The following is a 19,821-nucleotide window of genomic DNA, read 5'->3' on the forward strand; positions in this document are numbered from 1 at the left end:
ATGGCAACACAGAATTACATGGCAACACGTGGTTCCTGCTGAAATTCGGAAAAGAGAACGGGAGTTGCACAGGGAGTCCTCTCCACCTCTGCTTCTGCTTTCCACAGAGGTACTAGGACATTTGGAGATCTGAAATCATCCCCAAGCTGAGGAAAACATCCTGACACTGACACTGACACTGCTGAATTCCCTTCAATGCTTCCTTCAAATTAAGATGTACACTAAGCATGCTGCTCAGATAATAGGGAGAACTGTAGACTCCAGGGAGCGTTCAAAAGTATTAGACAGGATGTGTGCAGGTAAAGAGCAGAGAAGTTGGGATTTGTGAGAAGAATTGTTTACTTACAGCTCCAGGTCTGTGCAGAGCAGAAGCACCCAGCAATCCCATTTCCCGAAGGTATGCCAGCTCAGCAGCTCTTCTTGCCATTTCAACCTTGTGAGAACCTGGGGGGGTCCAGCCAATGCCTCTGAGCCAGTTCAAGTCAGACTTGTATTTTACCTGAGAGAACGAAACATTTACCAGGATGTATTATTTTGTTGGGCCCTGGGTATTCAAGAGAGAGCATATAAAGAACAGCAAAGTCAATAATAAAAAAATTATTCATTTTTAGCAAGCAAACTGTGGTTCTTTCAAGAAGGTGATTTTGTTGGCAGGTAAGGTTTGCCAAGGAGATTGCACAGACAGCCCCGAGACCAGGGAAGGACCATATTGCCCAGCCACACTTACATCACTCTGCAGCTTATAGGCCTGCTTTGCATGTTTCACATTTAGCTGCTCAGGGTCACAAGTGTATTGGTGCAAGGGCTGCCTGTAGTTAACATTGCTTGCAAGCTGCTGGCTTCTCTTGGCATGGAGGAATCCTGGCTGGTTGAGGTGACTCTGGAACTGTGCCCTGTTTAGGGCATAATCACTCCTGTATTGGATGTCGCTCTGGAGTTTCCCCACTCTGAGGACATGTCTGATTTTGGGATCATCATTTGCACTGAGGAATCCAATCTGCTGGCCTCTGTCTCTCAGGAAGGCTTCTCTGTATTTGTACTGCAGGAAGTGCAGAGGAAAAGCTCATTTTCACATTCAAATTACCTTCAAATTCTGTTATGAAATAACTTATCCTCCCCTAGCCATCAATCATGTTTCCTGTAGTGCACAAAGACCAAGGGTTTGTTTGATACCAATCTACATCTCCTAATCTAACAAGACACTTTAGAAGAATGACCTTTGTGCTCATTTTTAAAGGAGTGGAAAGACTTAGGCAGCCCAAAATGCTCATCTCTCAAAAGTAATCAGAGATCCTCCTACTGTTGCACTCTTGGATACACGCAATACACAGCTCAGGCAATGAAGCTCCTCTACCTTTAACTTTCTTGCCAACTGTGGTCTTCTGTGCTCAAAGATGACCCACTTTATCCTAGACCATGCTTTAACTATTCATAGCCTAATACCTATTTTATTTGATTAAATCATAATATGTCTTCTTCCCAAGAAAAACTCCTGGGACATAAAATGGAACAGCGTGGTATTGGACATTATTAATGGTAGCCTTCAGTTGGAAATCTTTGCATTTAACTAGTACTTGGTTTCATTGGATCACCAGTATTCCACACCAGAACAAAATCCACTCATGTCAGAATTCACCCATTTTTACAGGATGGGGTGGCATGGGAAGAGGGTTGGGAAGTGTTAGAAACAGAACAATTCTTACATCACTAGCAATCTCTCTTGAAGCCTTTGCTGTCTGGAATGGGATGGCGTCAATCCTAAAATCATAGCCAGATGCCCTTGTCTGTTCCCAAGATGTTTTATACAATTTCTGTGTTGAAAAGAAAAGAACAAAACAGTCATTTCCCCCTGCAGTTTCTTAAACGCAGTCCCGTAACTGCAATAATAAATGTTTTATCCTACTGGGCTTATTTGTATCAGGAGTCATCAGTACCATCTCCAAGGTTTTGATCCAGATCTATAGCGCTTCAACTTCTTTTCTATTCACCATAATGATAAAATGCCTCATCTGAAAAGTGCCACCAGGGTTTCCTTTTGTACTTGAATGTGGTTGGTTTTGATGTGATTTAATTTCTATTAGAAACTGTGATGCATCAGTCACATCAATATTGCATTGATATTGCCCTTATTCTCTCTTTTGATGCATCCACTCACAGTGTCTTGGGTTTCCTGGCATCATAATTTCAATATCAGTTATTTCAAGCTTTTCAAATGATCCTCGTCTCTATCCCCAGCCACATGTGGCTTCATTAACTCATGTGGAATAACAGCCGGTTCTAACATATTTAATGTGACTTTGAGGATGTGAATCGCATTTACATCCTGAAGAGAAATTGCTCTAGATTTGGTTCTTCTTCTATCAGTAGCTTTCTTAAAATAGCTTCCAGTCTGCAGGTTCTGCTACATGGCCATGACACTTTTGGCTGTCCCTTATTTATTTTATTTATTTACTTTCTGTAAGTCTTTGATTCATCCCTTCTGGGGTTTGTGACCATATGAAAAGAAGCACAAAATGCACTCCACATTTTAAGATAATCTTCTGTTTCACAGGTGAATGTAGTGCTAGGTGCTGCTAAATTTGACAGTAAACCGAGATGCCAGAAATCCTGCAAGACAGCCAGGGCAGAAGCAATGCAAGCATCACCGTACAGCCTGCTAACAGGTATAGGGCTGACCTTTCATTTGTCTGCAATCTTTGCACACAATATTTGCCTTTTTACATTTTCCTCTATTGCTTCAAAAAATGTAATTTCTACTTGTTTCTTTCACCTATCTCAAAGCTCCTTACAAACTAAGGTCATTCTGACTCTACAGGTAAAGACAAGAGCTATTTATTCAGGGAACAGGACATTAGGAATAGACTGAGTTCCTCTGTATGAGATAATGTGGAAACAAATTCTCTTTACACTAATTCCACACACTGATTCAGTTACATCCAGATTGGTGACTACTATGCCTAAGGGATCAGTTCAACACAGCGTTGCAGCTTCAGAAAGGTAGATTATCTAGACAAGGAAAGAGGATTCTCCCTCCTCCCTCAAACAAAATCGAAAAGATTATAATTTGTAACTAACCATATCTATGTTGAAGGTTTGAAATCCTTAGTAATAGTTTACTAGGAAAGTTGAATGAATGCTCAGAAGGAAAATTAACAGACTTTCCTGATTCGTCCAGCCCAAACCTAGCAACATCTTGGCTGTTCACTGCCTCTGGCTTTTTTTTAGTTTTGATCAGGCTTGGAGAACCTGCCTTCTACATACACGGAAGTTTTTATTCCCAAACAAGTTTACCAAGTCAGCTCCCCAAAGGAGAAGGTTTACTTACATCACTGATGTAAAGTGCATTCTGGCGGGCTCGGATAAAATCCGGATGATCAGGAGGTAGGGTGTACCTGTGCCTGCCTTCGAAACCTCCAGCCTTGTACAGTCTCTGTGGGGCCAAAAGTCATTGAATGCAACTGACACCGGAAGCAATGTCAAGATCAATTCTTTTATGCAGTATAGAACAGCAAAAGTTAAAATCACTTATACATTAGAATGAAACCTACCTCATTGCACTGGAGGTAGCTGTTTTTGGCATGAATCAAATTCGGAGAGTCGACCACAGCAGTGAACTTCAGACTTTCTGGCTTCTGACGGTACTTTACCTGAGAGGGGGAGCAGGCAACAGAAACAAACAAAGGGAAAAAAACCACGAGATGTTTCTGTTAATGATATATGAAAATTCCCAGAGTGTGATGACTGGGGTAAAACATAAAAGACACTTTTCCTGAAGCCAGTGTTCTGCTTTAGTCTCAGTAGCTCTTTCAGCTAGGGACTGGGGATGCCTTTGTATCAGGCACCAAACTTTTTGTTGTGTGTGTCTTTGTGTGTGTGTGCAAGAAGGATTTCACACTGAAAATTCACATGCAAAAAGCTTTTGAACATTACACTTTTGACAGCTCATAATTTTTCTCTATTAATGCATGATACTGAACAGGCAAATGCCCCTTCAGTGTGGTTGTCAGTGCTGTATCTTTCTATATAACTTCCATAACCACCTGCTTAGAATTTCATAATGGAGTTTCCTGCATTAATTTATTGCTACATGTTTTGCTTATACTCTTGTGTTTCATTTGGAATGGAAAATATTCAGCAGGTGTCACACAGTGGACTTGTGTCTCCTGTACTGCTTCTTGGTAACTTACACCTTGTATAAACAGGCTCCCACATCAAAAGGAAATGATAAGCTACATTCGTAAGTGTCATGTAACGAGGAGCCTTGATGATAAACAATTCCTACAGACTTGCTATCCCATGAAAGATTTATCAGTTACCTCACTGATGAGCTCTCCAGCCTTCTTTACACTTTCTATCTGCGGAGATCTCAGAGCCATCCAACCAACTCCTTTCATGAAGTTCAGGTCTGATTTATAGCGATGCTGTTAAAAATGAAAATCGTTAGCTATCAGTTTTGTATCCACAGCTATTAAGGTTTTTAAAAAAACTCCCTGGTTCATATTCACATTTTGAGGTTTTTCATTTGCCATGCACATATCAGATCGTAAAGCCAAACTGTTTGCATTTGTTCGTTCCACCAGGAATTAAATAATGTATCATATGCAAGTTACAAGAGAAGGCCCCACGAGTGAATTAGTATGACTCAAAGCAGTAAGTAATAACCTGTTTGTACTGGGCGTAAAAGAACCTCTTTTGAAATAATTTTATGAGGTGAGTTCAAGTCAGGAATACTAATTATTTTATCAGGTTCATGGTTCCTCGTTAACCGCATTTCTAGGAGGACACATTACTCTTCCTTTACTCACATTAAAGGCTTGCTTTTACCTCCTAATCTATTAAAGAAAATCAGGCAGACCCAATAAAAAGTGAAAGTCAGCAAAGTACCCGCAATCCCCACAATCCTGACTTCACTTCAGAATCATGGTGTCTCACTGTGGGACTTTAACACAATCATCCATTTTTTTCATTTTTTTGTTCTGCCCTATATGTGACAGGACATGACAATCAATTAACTCAAGTGTACTGTACATTACTAGGCAGTGAGGGTATCAGGCAAAACCATCATCACCACTTGTCTGGGCTCCTGAATTGGGGTTCTAAAGACAAGAGCCAAGCGCTGAGGTTCTCCCTCACATCCTATCCTGTGCCTCTGTAGGCAAGCTCAGGAGTACCTAGAGTAGGGTCTGAAATAAAGATTTTACCTCACTCTGTAGCATGTGGGCTCTTTTGGCCCATTTCATCTTCATGTCTTCTGGGAGTGCTGTAAATTCATGGAGTCTCTCTCTGTAATCTTGATCACTCGCTAAGGCCTGGGCTTTCCTGGCATGGACAAGGTTCACCATGTCCATGGGCAGATGAAACTGAGACCACACTTCTTGGGATCCTTTCTTGTACTCTTGTTCACTCTGTAATTTGGCAGCATGCAAGCAGTGCAGCAACCTGGTATCATCCAGAACACTTCTGACACCAATGTGTTTTCCTCTCTCCATCACAAAATTGTGTTTATATTGGTACTAAAAATTAAAACAAAAGGGTAAAAGTGAAAATGTGCCAAACTTAGACTGGCTATTCCAGGTAACTAACTTAAGATAAATTACTGAAGCATCTGTTTTCTATAAAACCAGTCAAGGTACGTAGCACTAGAAAGCAATTGTTTGAATATCTCATTGCACTCAAATTTAAATACCACGGGAACTGCAACATTAAAGTTAAGCACATCTCAATGCATTTTCTGAATATGCCCAAAGCATTGATCATGTTTAACCTCAAATCATGTATTTTTATTATCTCTCTGAGAATTTTATTCCCATCGCCAGGAATGAGAATGCAAGAGAAACAAACAAAAGACAGAAGAAAAAAAATCTATACAAAAGCGAAACACCGTGCACTCTGTAGCCTTCAGATTTGCAAATGCCACCCAGCTATTTTAAAGAGTAAATTCAGTTTTCCTGGAAAGAATAAGAACCAGCAACCCCTCATTCTCATCTTAGCTGTGACTATGACTCTCCCTGTGATCTTGCATTTATCCTCTCTGAAATAGTGATGATGATGATAATGCTTATTTATATAGCATCAACAGGGTGCTTAGAACTTTAAAGGGAAGGCCTGGGCCCTGAAGAGTTCATAATGTAGTTGAAATGGGATAATAACACTTATCTACCACACAAGAGAGTTGTGGGGATTAAATTACAGCATCTAATGTTTATAAAGTGCTTCCAAGATGAAGGGCCAAATTCAGATCTGTTGTAAGTGGATGTAATTCTATTACGGACTTGTACCCTCTAGAGCAGATCTGAAGCTGTAACCAAAAGCACTCTGCAAAATATGGTTAAGTATATACTATAAATTACAGCTAGGAATGGTTGCTTCATTAAACAAACACAGGTGAAATATATTCATATTTTATCACATTAGAGATAAAGTATGCAACTAAATACTACCGCAAAATGAATACTTTTTCCATCTTCCTAGAATTTATTAAATATCTTGTGAAGGAGGGATGAATCTAGGCTTTCTGAGAAATGGATGCCACCATGTCTGAGTGTTCTGCATACAACAGTCCAAACAATAGGATATTTATAAGGATAAGATTATTTGTTTCCTCTATTTCAGAATTTAAGGGGGCATGTATTTCCAGGAATTTGCACTGATTTTTACTTCCTAACCAGACACTTCCAAATGTCAGCTCAAAGCAGAGTGGACAGAGTTAATGGGCACTTCATAATATGAGGAGCTGAAAGCCTGAAAAAGAGCAGAATCCCTGTTTTCGATGTTTGCAAATTCTTTAATTCATTTGCTATTTCCCACTGGAAGATGTTTAACCTGGCTTGGTTCCCGATTAGCAGCGATTCTTCCTCTTCTTTTTTTCCTAATTCACACAAAGAATCTCATTCATAAGTAATATATTCTGTCTCACACTTGTCTCACATGGTTATGGAGTTGCTTTAATTCAGCAAAATCTGCTTTAGACATTGTTCTACATGAAGTTAACAGAAATTAGGCAAGAAGGGAGGTTGAATCATTCAACTCACATCACTGGCAATTTCTCTGGAGGCCCTGGCAGTCTGGAATGGGAGTGCTTCCATTGTCAGCTTGTAGCCTTGAGCACGTAGATTATGCCAAGATTCTCTGTATTTTGCCTAAAGTAGGAAAGGCACATGTAGACTGCTGTTTCACTTTTAAATGCACAAAGGAACAAACAAAGGAACCATCTTTCATTTGTTATTCTGTGTTACAGTCTCATTCTTTATAATCAAAGGATTTTTTAAAAATTATCTTTGGGGAATCCTACTAACTCAGACAAAACATGTCTCATTCTTTATGTAGATTTAATTTACTCACAACCGTATATATGCTAATGGAGATAAATATCATTATAATCAAATCAGGGAAAGCATACATAGAATAGACCTCATATTTCTACTTATCCATCTTCCTTGCCACTGCACAATTCATCCTGCATCTGAAATAAGTGCAAGAAATACAGAACAAATTCTTACATCACTGAGGTTGGCTGCATTTATTCTTGCCCGTGTAAACTCCGGCAGACCCAGCGTTGGTGTGTAGTGATGCCGACTGTCCTCTCCTGCTGCTTTATAGAGGCGCTAGGAAAGAGATCAAAGAGACAACTGAAATTAATTTTCTCTCTTGTTTCAGTGATACAATAGCAGAACTTAAGTTGTTAATGATTGTGGCAGCTATAGTCAGCCATCATTGAAAATAGATAAGAGTGTATCACTTTTTCTGGGCATAAAGATGGGAGGCTTTTGCTGGGCATAAAGAACATTTACATTAAGTTTTATAAATATATGTTGATGTCAAACCCCTACATTCTTAGCCTTGCATTGTTACATTCCCAGGAGGGCAAAAGTAGACCTAAGAATGTTAAGGGCATCATGAATGTATGTTAAATAAAAGGGGAAGCATTTCTGGTAGACTGGGTATATTTTCTAGCTTGAATTTTTTCTTCAAATTATTATATATGATTTTGGTAATTTTTCTATCAGTTCTGTCTTGTTTTTTTCATAATTTAAAAAACTGATTCTTTTTTTAGGAGCCGTCAAAGGTGGATTATACTATGCAAATGAGCTCACTCTAGAACGCCTCTCAGCCCTGACTTTTTAGTCTCTGATTCATGCAAAAAAACCCCTAATACAACTCTGTTGTATGGATACTATGTGAGCTTTTTGAAAGAGATTGAATTGAAAATTGTATTAAATGTTTGGAAACAAACAAAAAAAGTGATCTAACAGTGAAAAAGCACAAATCTGTAATGCTTGCGCTTTTTTTGGATGCATTTTGCTTTCAGAGCAGGGTTGTCTCTTTCCCACTTCTCCATCCCCAGCTTGCTGCATTCTGAAAAGCATATTTTTTGATTCACATTAGGAGAGCCTACCTCATTAGCAATCATATTGCTGAATTTTGCATGAAGGAGGCCAGGAGAGTCTGTCACCGATGTGTACTTGAAGGAATGTGGCTGCTGACGATATTTACTCTGAGTTCACACACAAAGAAAAATGAACAGAATAGGTAAATTGTCTTGTCAGATAAGGGACTTTTTCCAATTCCAGTGGCCTAGTACTGCTTCTTATGCTTAAAACTCCAGTTTGTCTATTAATCCTTAGTCTAATTTACTTTTTGCTATTCTGAGTTAGGTGCATTCAAGTCTCACAGGGGAAATGAAAAGTAAATAAGGAATAAGGCGTGAAAGGGAAAAAAAATGTGCTGCTGTGCTGAATATGCTAAAAACAGTAATGAGGTTATTTCACCCCTTGTGTCGTTAACCCTGGGTAGTGGAATTACAGCAAAAGCAATCCAGTCCAGAGAGAGAAGGAGTTGCACAAGCCCACTGAACTTTTTTGTGAGGAAAAACAAGGTTCCACCTGGCCTGTGACCCTACATCGGAATCGTGAAGAAAACAATTGCAAGATCACTGCAAGCACCGATCTGTTCCCTAGAACACAACTCTTTATTTTTCCTTGTTTCACATCTATTTGAATATGGGCAAAAGACACAAGATTTGAAACCAGGAGAGACTGTACTGAGAGAACACAACAGAGGAAATAAAAGTCCGGTTACAGAGGGAGAAAAACAATTGAACACAAAAGCAGCAGGTGAAAAACACACTGGCTGTAAAGCAGAAGAAGAGCTGAGGACCATGTGATGTACTGGGTACTGCACAGCTCATTCTAATTTTGGAGAAACAGTACAAGGTACTTATTACAGATAGGCACAGCCTTCTTTTTAGTTGAAAAAGCCCATTTAAATTCTAAAATAAATAACATAAAATAACCACCTCCTGGGTCTGAAACACAGGAGAAAACATTTGCAAAAGAAGTTAGCAAAGTTTGCAAAGCCTAGAATTCCATCAGGTTCACCCATCTGCACTTAGGACACGAGTGGAATGATCAAACGCAAGGGGAGGGAGTCTGGCATTATCCACTGAGTCACTTTGCCAACCCAGTCTAATAGAAAGACATCTGGCAAATTCTTGTTCGTAGTGGAGAAATCAAAACCCTCTTTTGTTACCTCACTGATGAGTTCAGAAGCTTTCTTCTTTCCTTCAATCTCTAGGGCCCCTGGAGTAATACATCCAACGCCTCGCATAAAGTTCATGTCAGACCGATATAAATTCTAAGGAAAACCAAGCAGAAGTAATTAGGAGTTTGCATTTGAGATGCCCCATATTTATTCACCCAAAAATACACAATAAATCCATTAAAATTAGTATCTACCGCAGATAGTTCATACACATTGCCCTAAGATCTTGTGTTTATGAATGTGTCTGTGTGAATACAGCCCTGACAGATCTACAGCACAATGCAGGATTCTGAGGGCTACTGAGCCTCGTGAATACCAAATGATGCCTCAACTCCTAGCTTCTATTTGTGACCTTGAAAACACCTTTTCTAGGTACAGGAATTTTCTCCATATATAATATATAAATCACAGGTAGACATTATTGATTTATAAATATACATAAAGTAAGACCAGTTTATAAAAACCTAAGACAATATCCTTAAATAAAGGATAGTAGCTTTTAAGTAAGAGAACCTGTAGACAAAATAGCCTTGATTTTTAACTGTTCTGAATTGTCATAATATAAGCAAGGAACACTAAGGAAAAATAGCACTGAGCCACTGCATACACTTCATTAACGTATTTTCCAGACCACCAAACCTAGCAGTGACTCAGTGACAATAATATTTCATTTGATAATGAGGAGGATGAGGAGTAGGATGGATGGAAACCTGCCTCAGAATCTCTGATTATGTGTGTTTCACCCAAATTAGGGCAGCACAACTGGCATCTGACATTACACTTGTTTGGACACAGTCTGCCATCTCCAACTCTGTTGGCTGGAAGTGTTGAACTGATCTACAACAGCATTTTGTGGCCAGACATGTTTGAAAGATACAGCCCCTCCTGAGGTCTGCAGGGGCAATGGAATCTATGAAAAGCCCTTTGTTCAAGGCTGTGCCTACAGATTTGTAAGGCATTACCCAGTTAATTTTACTCAAAAATATGTAGGGAGTTAAGCTCGTCCTTCTTAAAGTTTCAGTGAATATGTCTTGGGCCAGAGTTTATAAGTGTCTTACAAATCAGATCTTTGTTGTGAAAATACACATGAATTCCACCCAGATGCAAACCAAGTTGTAAATACTAGTTGGTACATAGTTAGCAAGACCTTAAAAAGAGTATTTTTGCCAACAGTCCAATCATCCTCACTTGCAAACACTTTTCTACCCATCAAAGACTACTCAAACTTTATCTCTCGGTGTAGTGTGATCACACACATTGTTCCATAACATAAAAGTTACACACATTGTTCCATAAGATAAAAGCCTCATTCCTACATGCAATCAAGGGGGAACAGCCATTTTTTATCCCTCAGCTGCTGCTCAAACACACGCTGTCAGCTGTCTGGAGTTGGAGCAGAACTATCTCGCACCAGAACCAACAGGGAAATATCCCTGGGACACTTTGAAATCACCTCACTCTGCAGTTTGTAGGCGTTCTTGGCACACCGCAGCCTCACGTCGTCAGTCAGAGCAGTGTACTGGTGGAGCAGCTGCCTGTATTCCTGATCACTGACCAAAGCTTGGGCTTTCCTGGCATGGACCAAGTGTATCATATCCAGTGGCAGGTGGAAGTGAGACTTTGTATCCTGAAAACCTTGCTTATATTTCACCTATCAAATGAGAAACAGATCACATAGATACCACAGCAACGTAATTAAAATTCAGGTTTTGATCAGAAGAGACATTCCTCGTATTTCTTCCATTTTGCAGTATAAATTATTCTTTTTAAAACAAGTTCCCTAACTTGTTTAACCATACTGTGAAAGATCAATAATTATAATTAGAATATGTGACAGCCTATTCTTCATCAAAAAAGTAGCCATCTATATTATATTCAATTAAACTGAGATTATTTTGTTAGTTAGTTTTTTGTTAAAACTTGATACATTGAATCTATAAAATTAACCAAACTGGCAAGACAAGTCCTAATTCACTGCATTTTTAGAAAGTGCCACAAAAAGGGGCAGCTACTGCCTGAATAAAACATGCAAACAGCCTTATTTATATTAGAAGAACAAATCCTCAGTCAAAATATTTGTTGATTTGGCCAGATTCGCTTCATAGTTTTAAAGCAATTTTTAGTGCTGGGTTGGCTTTTTAACTTTTTGTCTCTGTCCAGGAGAAGAAAGGTGTAGAAAGCTTCAAAGAACTTTTATCACATGACATTTCCCTATCAGATTATACAAATTTGAGATGTTCAGGCTGTTCATTGGGATAATGAACATCCAGAGCTATTGATGGTCATCAAATGACTTAGAGTAACCTGACAGATGGATGAATTCTTCAGGCACTTGTTATTACCTGTATGTCTAAGCCTGCCATCAGTACAAGACCAGCATTTCTGAGAACCATGAACACCCTCCCATATATTTCACTGCTTTCTGGATCAAGCCACAGACTTCAAAATGTACTGAAATGTTACAATCCTTACAAGCAAACAACAGATGGTGTGACTCTTGGCACATCTCAAGATGAGGTGGGAACCATTCCCCAGCCAAAAAAGTCCAGCTTGAAATTCCATAAACTCATTCATCCTTTAGTCTTTCAGAAAAACAATAAATTGAAAATAAACGCCAAATAACTAATTTAATTTACTTCTGTACAAAGACCAGTGCTAATTCTCAATTAGACCTGCCTCTGAGTGATGCTTTCACAGAGTAAAATATTCTGTGATAGGCAGCAGCGGTTTGAAGCAGGGGAGTGTGCTAGAACACAGGCTCCTTTTACTGTCAAATTAATGTTACTGTAAATAACATAGCAGAATGGCAAGAATATCACGATTATATTTACATATCTGGAAAGTGGGACAGAAAGCCCTAAGTTATAAATAAGTAGGCTATTCCACAGCTAGTCCACAGCTAAGTGCCTCTTCCTTGAGGAACGACTCGCAGTTAGGAAACCAAGAATGCCCATCTTCTTTCTTGTACTTACATCACTCTGCAGAGATGTTGCATGGACTGAATGAGCAATACGAATGTCACCATCCAGGCCACATGAACCAGCCATCTGCCCCTTCATTTTCTGAAATGCCTCCTTATATTTGTGCTAAAAAGGAAGTAAGAATAGAAATGTGGATAGGAGTGAAGAGAAGTGTGAGTCCAGCTGTTAAAACCTGAATAAAAGGGGTTTCATAATACAGTAAATTCTGACAATACTCAGTAGGATAATAAATCTGAATGAAGCCTTAGTGGGTTCTAGGAAGACCTCACCCAACTGCAATCCCTGTGATTGTCCAGTCACTTCTCAGCTCTGCTTTCACAAACCTGCCTTTGCTTATTTACCAGTAACACCTCATTGTGGCTGCACCTCCAAAAGCACCACTAACTAGTCCGAGACCAAATGGCTCCCAGGTGTATAGCTGGCTGGACATGCTGTTTCCATCAAGAGTCCCTCAGCAGGGCAGATACAGCCTGTATGTCCTACTGGACAATATCAGCCAAAAGTTCACATACATCACTTATGATTTCACCCGAAGCCTTTGCTGCCTGGAAGGGGATGGCGTCCAGTTTCAGTTGATAGCCACCATCCTTCATCCTTCTCCAGGACTCTTTGTAATGAGTCTAGGAAATGTGGAACAGAAATAAAGCAGAGTTGCTGTTCAGAGGGTTGACATTGCAGCATTTTTGAGATCCTACGTTACCACATGAGTTTCATTCTATTCTAATGCAGAGGTCAATCACAAATGAAACTATCAATGCACAACAGGAATTATCGCAAGACAAATGTACATTATAAAAGACTGTTTGTTTGTTCATTCTTAATCTTTCTGATGTAGGTGAATTTGGACAAGAAGTTTGATTTCCCATATTACTTCCGAAATATTTAGACCATAGAATGATCATATACTGGGGAAAGGAAAGAAATTTAGTATGATTTCCTGTTTAGGACAAACATCAAAGCACTATCAACATTTCCACTTTCCTTTAAAATATTAAAGGCCAGGTTTATACCTCACTGATATTCATAGCATTTAATTTGGCCTGAAGGATTTCAGGAAGATCTGTCGTTGGTGTATACTGATGCTTTATACTCTCTCCATGCTCCTTGTACAGCCTCTGCAAACAGAGATGAAGTTCAGTAGCAAGTACTCACTACATGTTCAATCATTAGTTCAAACAGAAACATTAACAATTAGGTTTATGGAAAGCAAACACTACAGAAAAGCAACAGAGGCATTAATAAATACAGGTAATTGTATCAGTCAAAATGGATTCAAAAGGCTTTGGGAGTCTGATACACTTATCAGCTAGAGTATGCTAGAGAGGAGCTCCTTGAAATTTTGAGTGTGTAAATCAATGTATATGAAAATTCAGATATTTGAATATTAATTTGATAAAACTTCTAACATATGTGAGTGGGGGGAAGAAGAATAAACAGTAGTCATTAAGGATGTGCAGCAATGAGTGTCCCACCAACACTTTGAAATTCCACAGAAATCCAGGGAGTTGAAGTTCCCCAAACACCTCTCTCCAAAGGTGTTCAATTTTGGCAGATAAATGGGATGGTAATTATCTGTGCGATTACTCCAAATTTATTTCCCAACTTAGTTGCAAGAGGGTGCTCAACAGTCAACGGGATAAGATTTAAAAACCTCAGAGGGTGACTTATTCCATCATAAAAGGGGTGTCTGTGTGGGCCTCTAAAATCAGCCCTTGGAGGAAGAACACAGGGCTGGCCCAGGACCAGATAACTTTCAGATGTCTGCAGACAGGTAAGAGGAGTTCTGTGCAGTTAACTGCAACTGGAACTTCCCCTGCAATGGCTCTGCAGAGTTCTCCTTTTAAAATATTTTTCTTTCCTAGCCTAGTTTTCTTCTTACATTGACACCATAACTTTCAGATGGGTGCAGACAGACACCTTTTTGCCTTAGGTAAGACCCATGCCTGGAGCACCTGACTTGCCTTTCCCAGGCTATTATTCTGCAGGACCATTCAAGACCCTCTAGATTAGAATAGACCCCTCCATTCCACCTATCTGACACTTTTTTTAGCAGCTGGGCCCACTTGTATTTCAGCTCCATAAGAGGAAAATTAATGAGCACTCCATGTGTGAAGAAGTAGAGCACCAGACTGATTTTGACTGTGGCTCAGTGGAACAAAATGACTTATATTTATCCTGCCTGAGATGTAAGCCTTTTGGATCTTATTAATTAAACCAAAGGCACAGACACCAAAAGTATTACAATAGCATGTGTTTTACACAAAGTCTTTCATCTTCTCCTTCACTTTAAAAATTTCTATTTTCACCATAAAACATCCTCTCATGTTTGAAACTTGTCTTTTTTGAGTGACTTTTGCTTATTATTCACTTCTGTATTATCCCAGTTAAGTCTACAATATTTTTAAATCGCTCTTCTATTAAAAATAAACATGTTTAAACACCAAACAGCCTCAATTCTTCCCTTTAAGGTTCCCCCTCCTGGATTTCTCTCTCAGCAGGATGACAGCTTGAAATAATTTATTTTTTCTTCCTTGTCACGCTGCCTTACATTTTATTTCCAAAGAACATGCAGAAACTGAAATTTGAAAGATGTTTGAAAAGGGGAAAGAACTCCAAATGTGTTCTTCCTCAGAGAATATCAAAAGGCCAAAATTTTTTAAAGGTCAAAGTCAGTCTTAGTCCTAAATTTTACTTCTGAAAATAAATGGGACAGAAAGCACTTTCTGTATGAAAATCCCATTCACTTCGGTGGGATCTCTATGGCTTCCCAATCCAAGTTAGAAACATGCTCTTTGTGGGATGCACCACACAAGAATACAGAAGTTTCATGGTTCCCAAGGATAATCTCAGAGAAAGAAAGAGAGAGAAAGCCAGTGCTTCAATCAGGTCGTTCAAAGAGGATACCACTCTTATAATCATAATGTATATACATTATAACTTACATCCACAGCCTGGTTATAACTAATTCTAGCCTGGATCATCTCAGGAGTGTCTTTAATACTGGTAAACTTCAAAGCATATGGATGCTGACGGTACTTCTTCTGTTGAGCAGAAAAAGATCAAAGCTGTGAATTTTGTGCTGCTCTTTCATGCTATTTGAAAGAGAAAAATCATAGGTTGCTGGAGATTAGAGTGAATTTGTGAACATAATTATTATTCCTCTTTCCTCATCTTTATGTCCTAGGTACTTTCAGATTAATATTTGTTTCAATTTAACAATAACCTTTTGCCAATTAATATTAATCTTTTAATTTAAGAAAAATATTTCAAAATCAGGTTCTGCTTACCTAAATACTCCAGAACTCAGGATTTTAAAATCTTTTTTATATTACTTCAAATAGAGCATGACCAACTGTATTTTTAACTTATAGTTTCTTTAAGCAAGAAATGATATACAATTGTAGTGTGTTAATAATGGCAACTAATTAACTTATTGTTTAGGGGTTTAGGTCACCTCCTTAGACCTGCAGCAAATCTGTGCAGCCATTGACACTGTACCTAATCGCTATGGCATATCTTCTAGATAATGACATTAATTTTACTTGTTGTTAAGGACCCATAGTAACTTCTGAGAGGTCATATATATACATATATAAGGTGTAGGCAGTTCAGTGGAAAAATGACACTTTTTCCATCTGGCCCCATCACTAAAAGCTTCCCTTCCTGCAGAAGTTGTCTCAAATCCATCAGTACCCTTATCACTTCTCCAAATAGCACATACTAAATTTTCCAAATGTGCAAGATGAACTCGTGGCTTGTCATTTTCTTTTAAAATGAGCTCTGACCCAAAGAAGTTTAGTTGAAGCAACATTTTGACCCTTTGAAGACTAAAAATACCAAAGTAAAACACATAAGCACTTAAAAGTATTATAAGCTTATAAGTAATGTTTTGGGTTCCGAAAGTAATATCTTAAAAATGAGTAATCATACTAATTTTAACTAGGGACAAAAGTGGTTTATACCTTGTCTTGATCAGATTTGGAGTCAAAGTGGAGTTGACTAGAGCATCTCTGCATAAAATTGCTAGAAATTATATTCTGGCAATTGTTTTTTAGCAGTGTTAGAAGGGCTAGTCACGTGTACGTGTAAGAAAGGACAAGGCTCATATCAACCTAACATTGCTTAGTACTCACAAAAAGGTTGAGATGGACAACCTAGGAGGTCAAACTTCTACTCATCAGTTTTCCCAACTGTAACAACCAAATGGAATACCTATACACATCCACAGTTACTATTCCAGATGGCATTACTGCACCAGATTTTATGAAACTACCTTGCTTGATGCTAGCTGAGGATCTCATTTATTGTGTCTAAAATATCATCCTTCTTCACAATAGATAATTACATGGGAAAAAAATAGTGTTAGCAATCAGTTGTGAAAGGATGACTGTATTTTTCTGAGACCCTGCAGCGCGAATGGACACATGATTCCTGCATCATAGTTATTGAAAAATCACAGGATTCAATCTCTTACAGCAACAGATTTGGCCAGTAGGACTCTCTCAGAAATAAGAGAAGCAGAATACCATTAACCTTTTAACTATTTCCACCAGAACTTCATTTGAAGGCCTCGTGGGACAGGCACAAAGTATTCTAGAGTATGCTTTCCCCTGTAAGTGATATTGGTTATAGGGAGAAATAAGGATGAAAACTACTTGGGCTGACAGATAGCTACAGACAGAGATATCTATATGAATTTCAATAGCTAACATGAATATATATGAAAAATGAGCAAGAAGGAAACGTGTATCTATTAAAAGAAGGTTCTGGGTCAAATGACTCCATGTTTTCATCATCTCTCCTGTTTTTCTTCATTAAAAAGGTAGGCTAGTGGTTAGCAATTGAGCACTGTTTGATTGCCATTATTATTCATAATATCATTTGTCACCTACTTTGTTTTTGCAAAGGCTATATGGACTCCTACTGGTATGTGTTTGGTATCTGGTTTCCCTCTAATTACCAGTCCTATCCCTGGTTTTGAGGGCTTTCATGTGGTATGCCTTTTTCTTTCCCCTTTGAGTGGAAATTATTTTAATTTTATACAGACATTTTGCACGCATTATGCAGCAAATTCTGTTACATGCTGTCATGAAATCTCACCTCACTAATGAGTTCTCCTGCCTTCTTAGCCTGTTCCACATTTAATGACCCAGTGGCTATCCATCCAGCTCCTTTCATCCAGTTCAAATCCGCTCTGTATCGGTTCTGACAAAGGAAAAAAAAAGTCCTATTGTTGGTGTTCATACACTTAAAATGCCATTAAAGGATTCAGACATCTCAGGAACAACAATGAAGTCAAATTAGTGCCTGCTTTTGTTTTATTCACTATTGCATATTTGCAAGGAAAGCAAAAAAAATACAGAATGAAATAGAAGAATGAGGACTCACCAGTACTTGTGCAATATACTTTGCAAGGTAATTTTTAAAAGTGGTCTACACCTTACTGCTGTTTGCAGTTTTTCTCTAACTTCATTTTTATTTGTATAGAGCACTCTTTAAAAGATCATCCATGACTTGCAATTATAAGAAAATTATATTTAGCGTTTCCCAAACCATACCCTTTTGTTTTACTGGAGAGAAAGCATTTTGCTTTGTTTGTTTTTCCATGTGTCTTTTAAGGAGGAAAGTACAGGAGTACTTCTCACTTTCCTCACAAAATCTCTTCTACCTGAATTTCAAATGTTGACTGTAAGTCAGGTTTCTCAAAGATGCCAGAAATGCTTCAGCAGCCATATCTCAACAAGGCCTGTACACATTTCTATCTCAGTCTCCTTGAAAAGTTCTGACTTAAAACCTCAGAATGGAAAGTCTAACTTAAAGTAACTGTTTACAGTATCAGACAGTTCATCTGATGGTTACAGCTGAACATGTGGTCTCCATATGGAATTTTATCACCAATTTTATCACCATACATTATTTAACCTCCCTGCACATTAGGAAACAAAAATAAATGTACATCATATAGGAATCCTAGAGTTTTATTAACATTTGAAGTAGGCTTTGAAGAGGCCATGCTCATAAACGGAGTTATAACTCTCCTCAAAAACACTGCACAATTTAAATATATCTCTTGAGGAAATAAGTGGTTAATATTTACTGTGTTAATATTCACTGTTTAATAGCTGAAAATTTAGGTGCATAAAGGTGTCATGGCATTAAAAGCATAAATGTCTGAAGAAAGTCAGCCCTAAGTGGGGCTGAGAATGGGCTGGATGGAAGGGTATGGACGTACATGAAGGTCTGGACTTACATCACTTTGCAATCCGTAGGCCCACTTGGCCCATGCCACTTTCCTGTCAGTAGGCAGGGCTGTGTACTGATGGAGAGATGTCTTGTATCCTATATCTGTGGCCAAATTCTGAGCCTTTTTGGCATGGACAAGGTTAACCATATCCATGGGGATCTGGAACTGACTCTTTGTGCCCTCAAAGGCCTTCTTGTACTCCAGATCACTCTGCAACTTTGACATTTGCAGGGAATGAGCCATCTGCGAATCTTCCTCCACAGCTTTTACTCCAATGAGCTTACCCTTCATCTTCTCATAACCTTCCTTATATTTAACCTGTGAAGAAAACAAATAGACCAAGAGTAAATGATCTAAGCTGCCAAACTGACAGCTCTACTAGTAGTAAAGCAATGGTCTGTCAGTGTTGTGACATGCTGGGTCCTCGGTACAAGCAAGTAAGAAGATCATTTGCAAAAGAGAAATGGAATGTCTTAGAAATTAGTGTTTATAAAGAATAAGCCCTTTCTTGACAATAATATGTTCACAAAAACCTGCAAGAAATATTTTCTTTTTGGTTCTCTCTAGGAAAAACAACATTTTTCAGGCACTGAGGTCAGAAGGTTCTTTCAGGAATTTTCTGGCCAGACATAGATGTATTGAGTTATGATGTTTCACAGGAGATTTCCACTTCATTTTGAGTTCTAAAATTCACCCTCGGGTCAAAATGAGAATAGGAAAACACAGCCAGCATGTGGAGAAAAGCTCTGAATTGCTCAGAGCAAACCTTCTGACTAATTACAGAATGCCAATCACCCAGACAACTCCTCCATCTCTCCCTTGCATGAATCGAGTGAGGGTGGCTCAGGGCACTGAGACATATGTGACACATCCCCAACACTAGCAGCAGCCTGGACTGTCAGCTGTCCTAAGAATAAAGAAGGCTGATGGAGTCCATACTCACATCACTTGCCAGATCCCTCTTTGCCTTAGCTGTCAAGAATGACAAAGCATCCAGACGAAGCACAAATCCCTTTTCCTTCTGCTTCTCCCAGCTACTCCTGTAGAGTTTCTAAA

General features: G+C 38.7%; 1 protein-coding gene across 1 annotated transcript in view; it reads right to left on the reverse strand.

The window, feature by feature from the left end:
* NRAP (nebulin related anchoring protein) overlaps window positions 1–19,821 on the reverse strand; it is a 47,746-nt gene that overhangs the window by 1,232 nt on the left and 26,693 nt on the right. Inside the window, exons 23-41 of the mRNA XM_069020047.1 lie at window positions 19,709–19,816; window positions 18,772–19,083; window positions 17,622–17,726; window positions 15,464–15,562; window positions 13,532–13,636; window positions 13,034–13,141; window positions 12,513–12,626; window positions 10,994–11,191; window positions 9,529–9,633; window positions 8,396–8,494; window positions 7,500–7,604; window positions 7,032–7,139; window positions 5,202–5,513; window positions 4,317–4,421; window positions 3,549–3,647; window positions 3,326–3,430; window positions 1,704–1,811; window positions 728–1,039; window positions 347–499 (exon numbers count right to left, since the gene is read on the reverse strand). Coding sequence (XP_068876148.1) covers window positions 347–499; window positions 728–1,039; window positions 1,704–1,811; window positions 3,326–3,430; window positions 3,549–3,647; window positions 4,317–4,421; window positions 5,202–5,513; window positions 7,032–7,139; window positions 7,500–7,604; window positions 8,396–8,494; window positions 9,529–9,633; window positions 10,994–11,191; window positions 12,513–12,626; window positions 13,034–13,141; window positions 13,532–13,636; window positions 15,464–15,562; window positions 17,622–17,726; window positions 18,772–19,083; window positions 19,709–19,816 — 2,760 coding nt within the window. The remainder of the gene's footprint in view (window positions 1–346; window positions 500–727; window positions 1,040–1,703; window positions 1,812–3,325; window positions 3,431–3,548; window positions 3,648–4,316; window positions 4,422–5,201; window positions 5,514–7,031; window positions 7,140–7,499; window positions 7,605–8,395; window positions 8,495–9,528; window positions 9,634–10,993; window positions 11,192–12,512; window positions 12,627–13,033; window positions 13,142–13,531; window positions 13,637–15,463; window positions 15,563–17,621; window positions 17,727–18,771; window positions 19,084–19,708; window positions 19,817–19,821) is intronic.

Source organism: Aphelocoma coerulescens, chromosome 6 (genome assembly GCF_041296385.1).
Source record: "Aphelocoma coerulescens isolate FSJ_1873_10779 chromosome 6, UR_Acoe_1.0, whole genome shotgun sequence".
NCBI classification, from domain to species: Eukaryota; Metazoa; Chordata; class Aves; order Passeriformes; family Corvidae; genus Aphelocoma; species Aphelocoma coerulescens.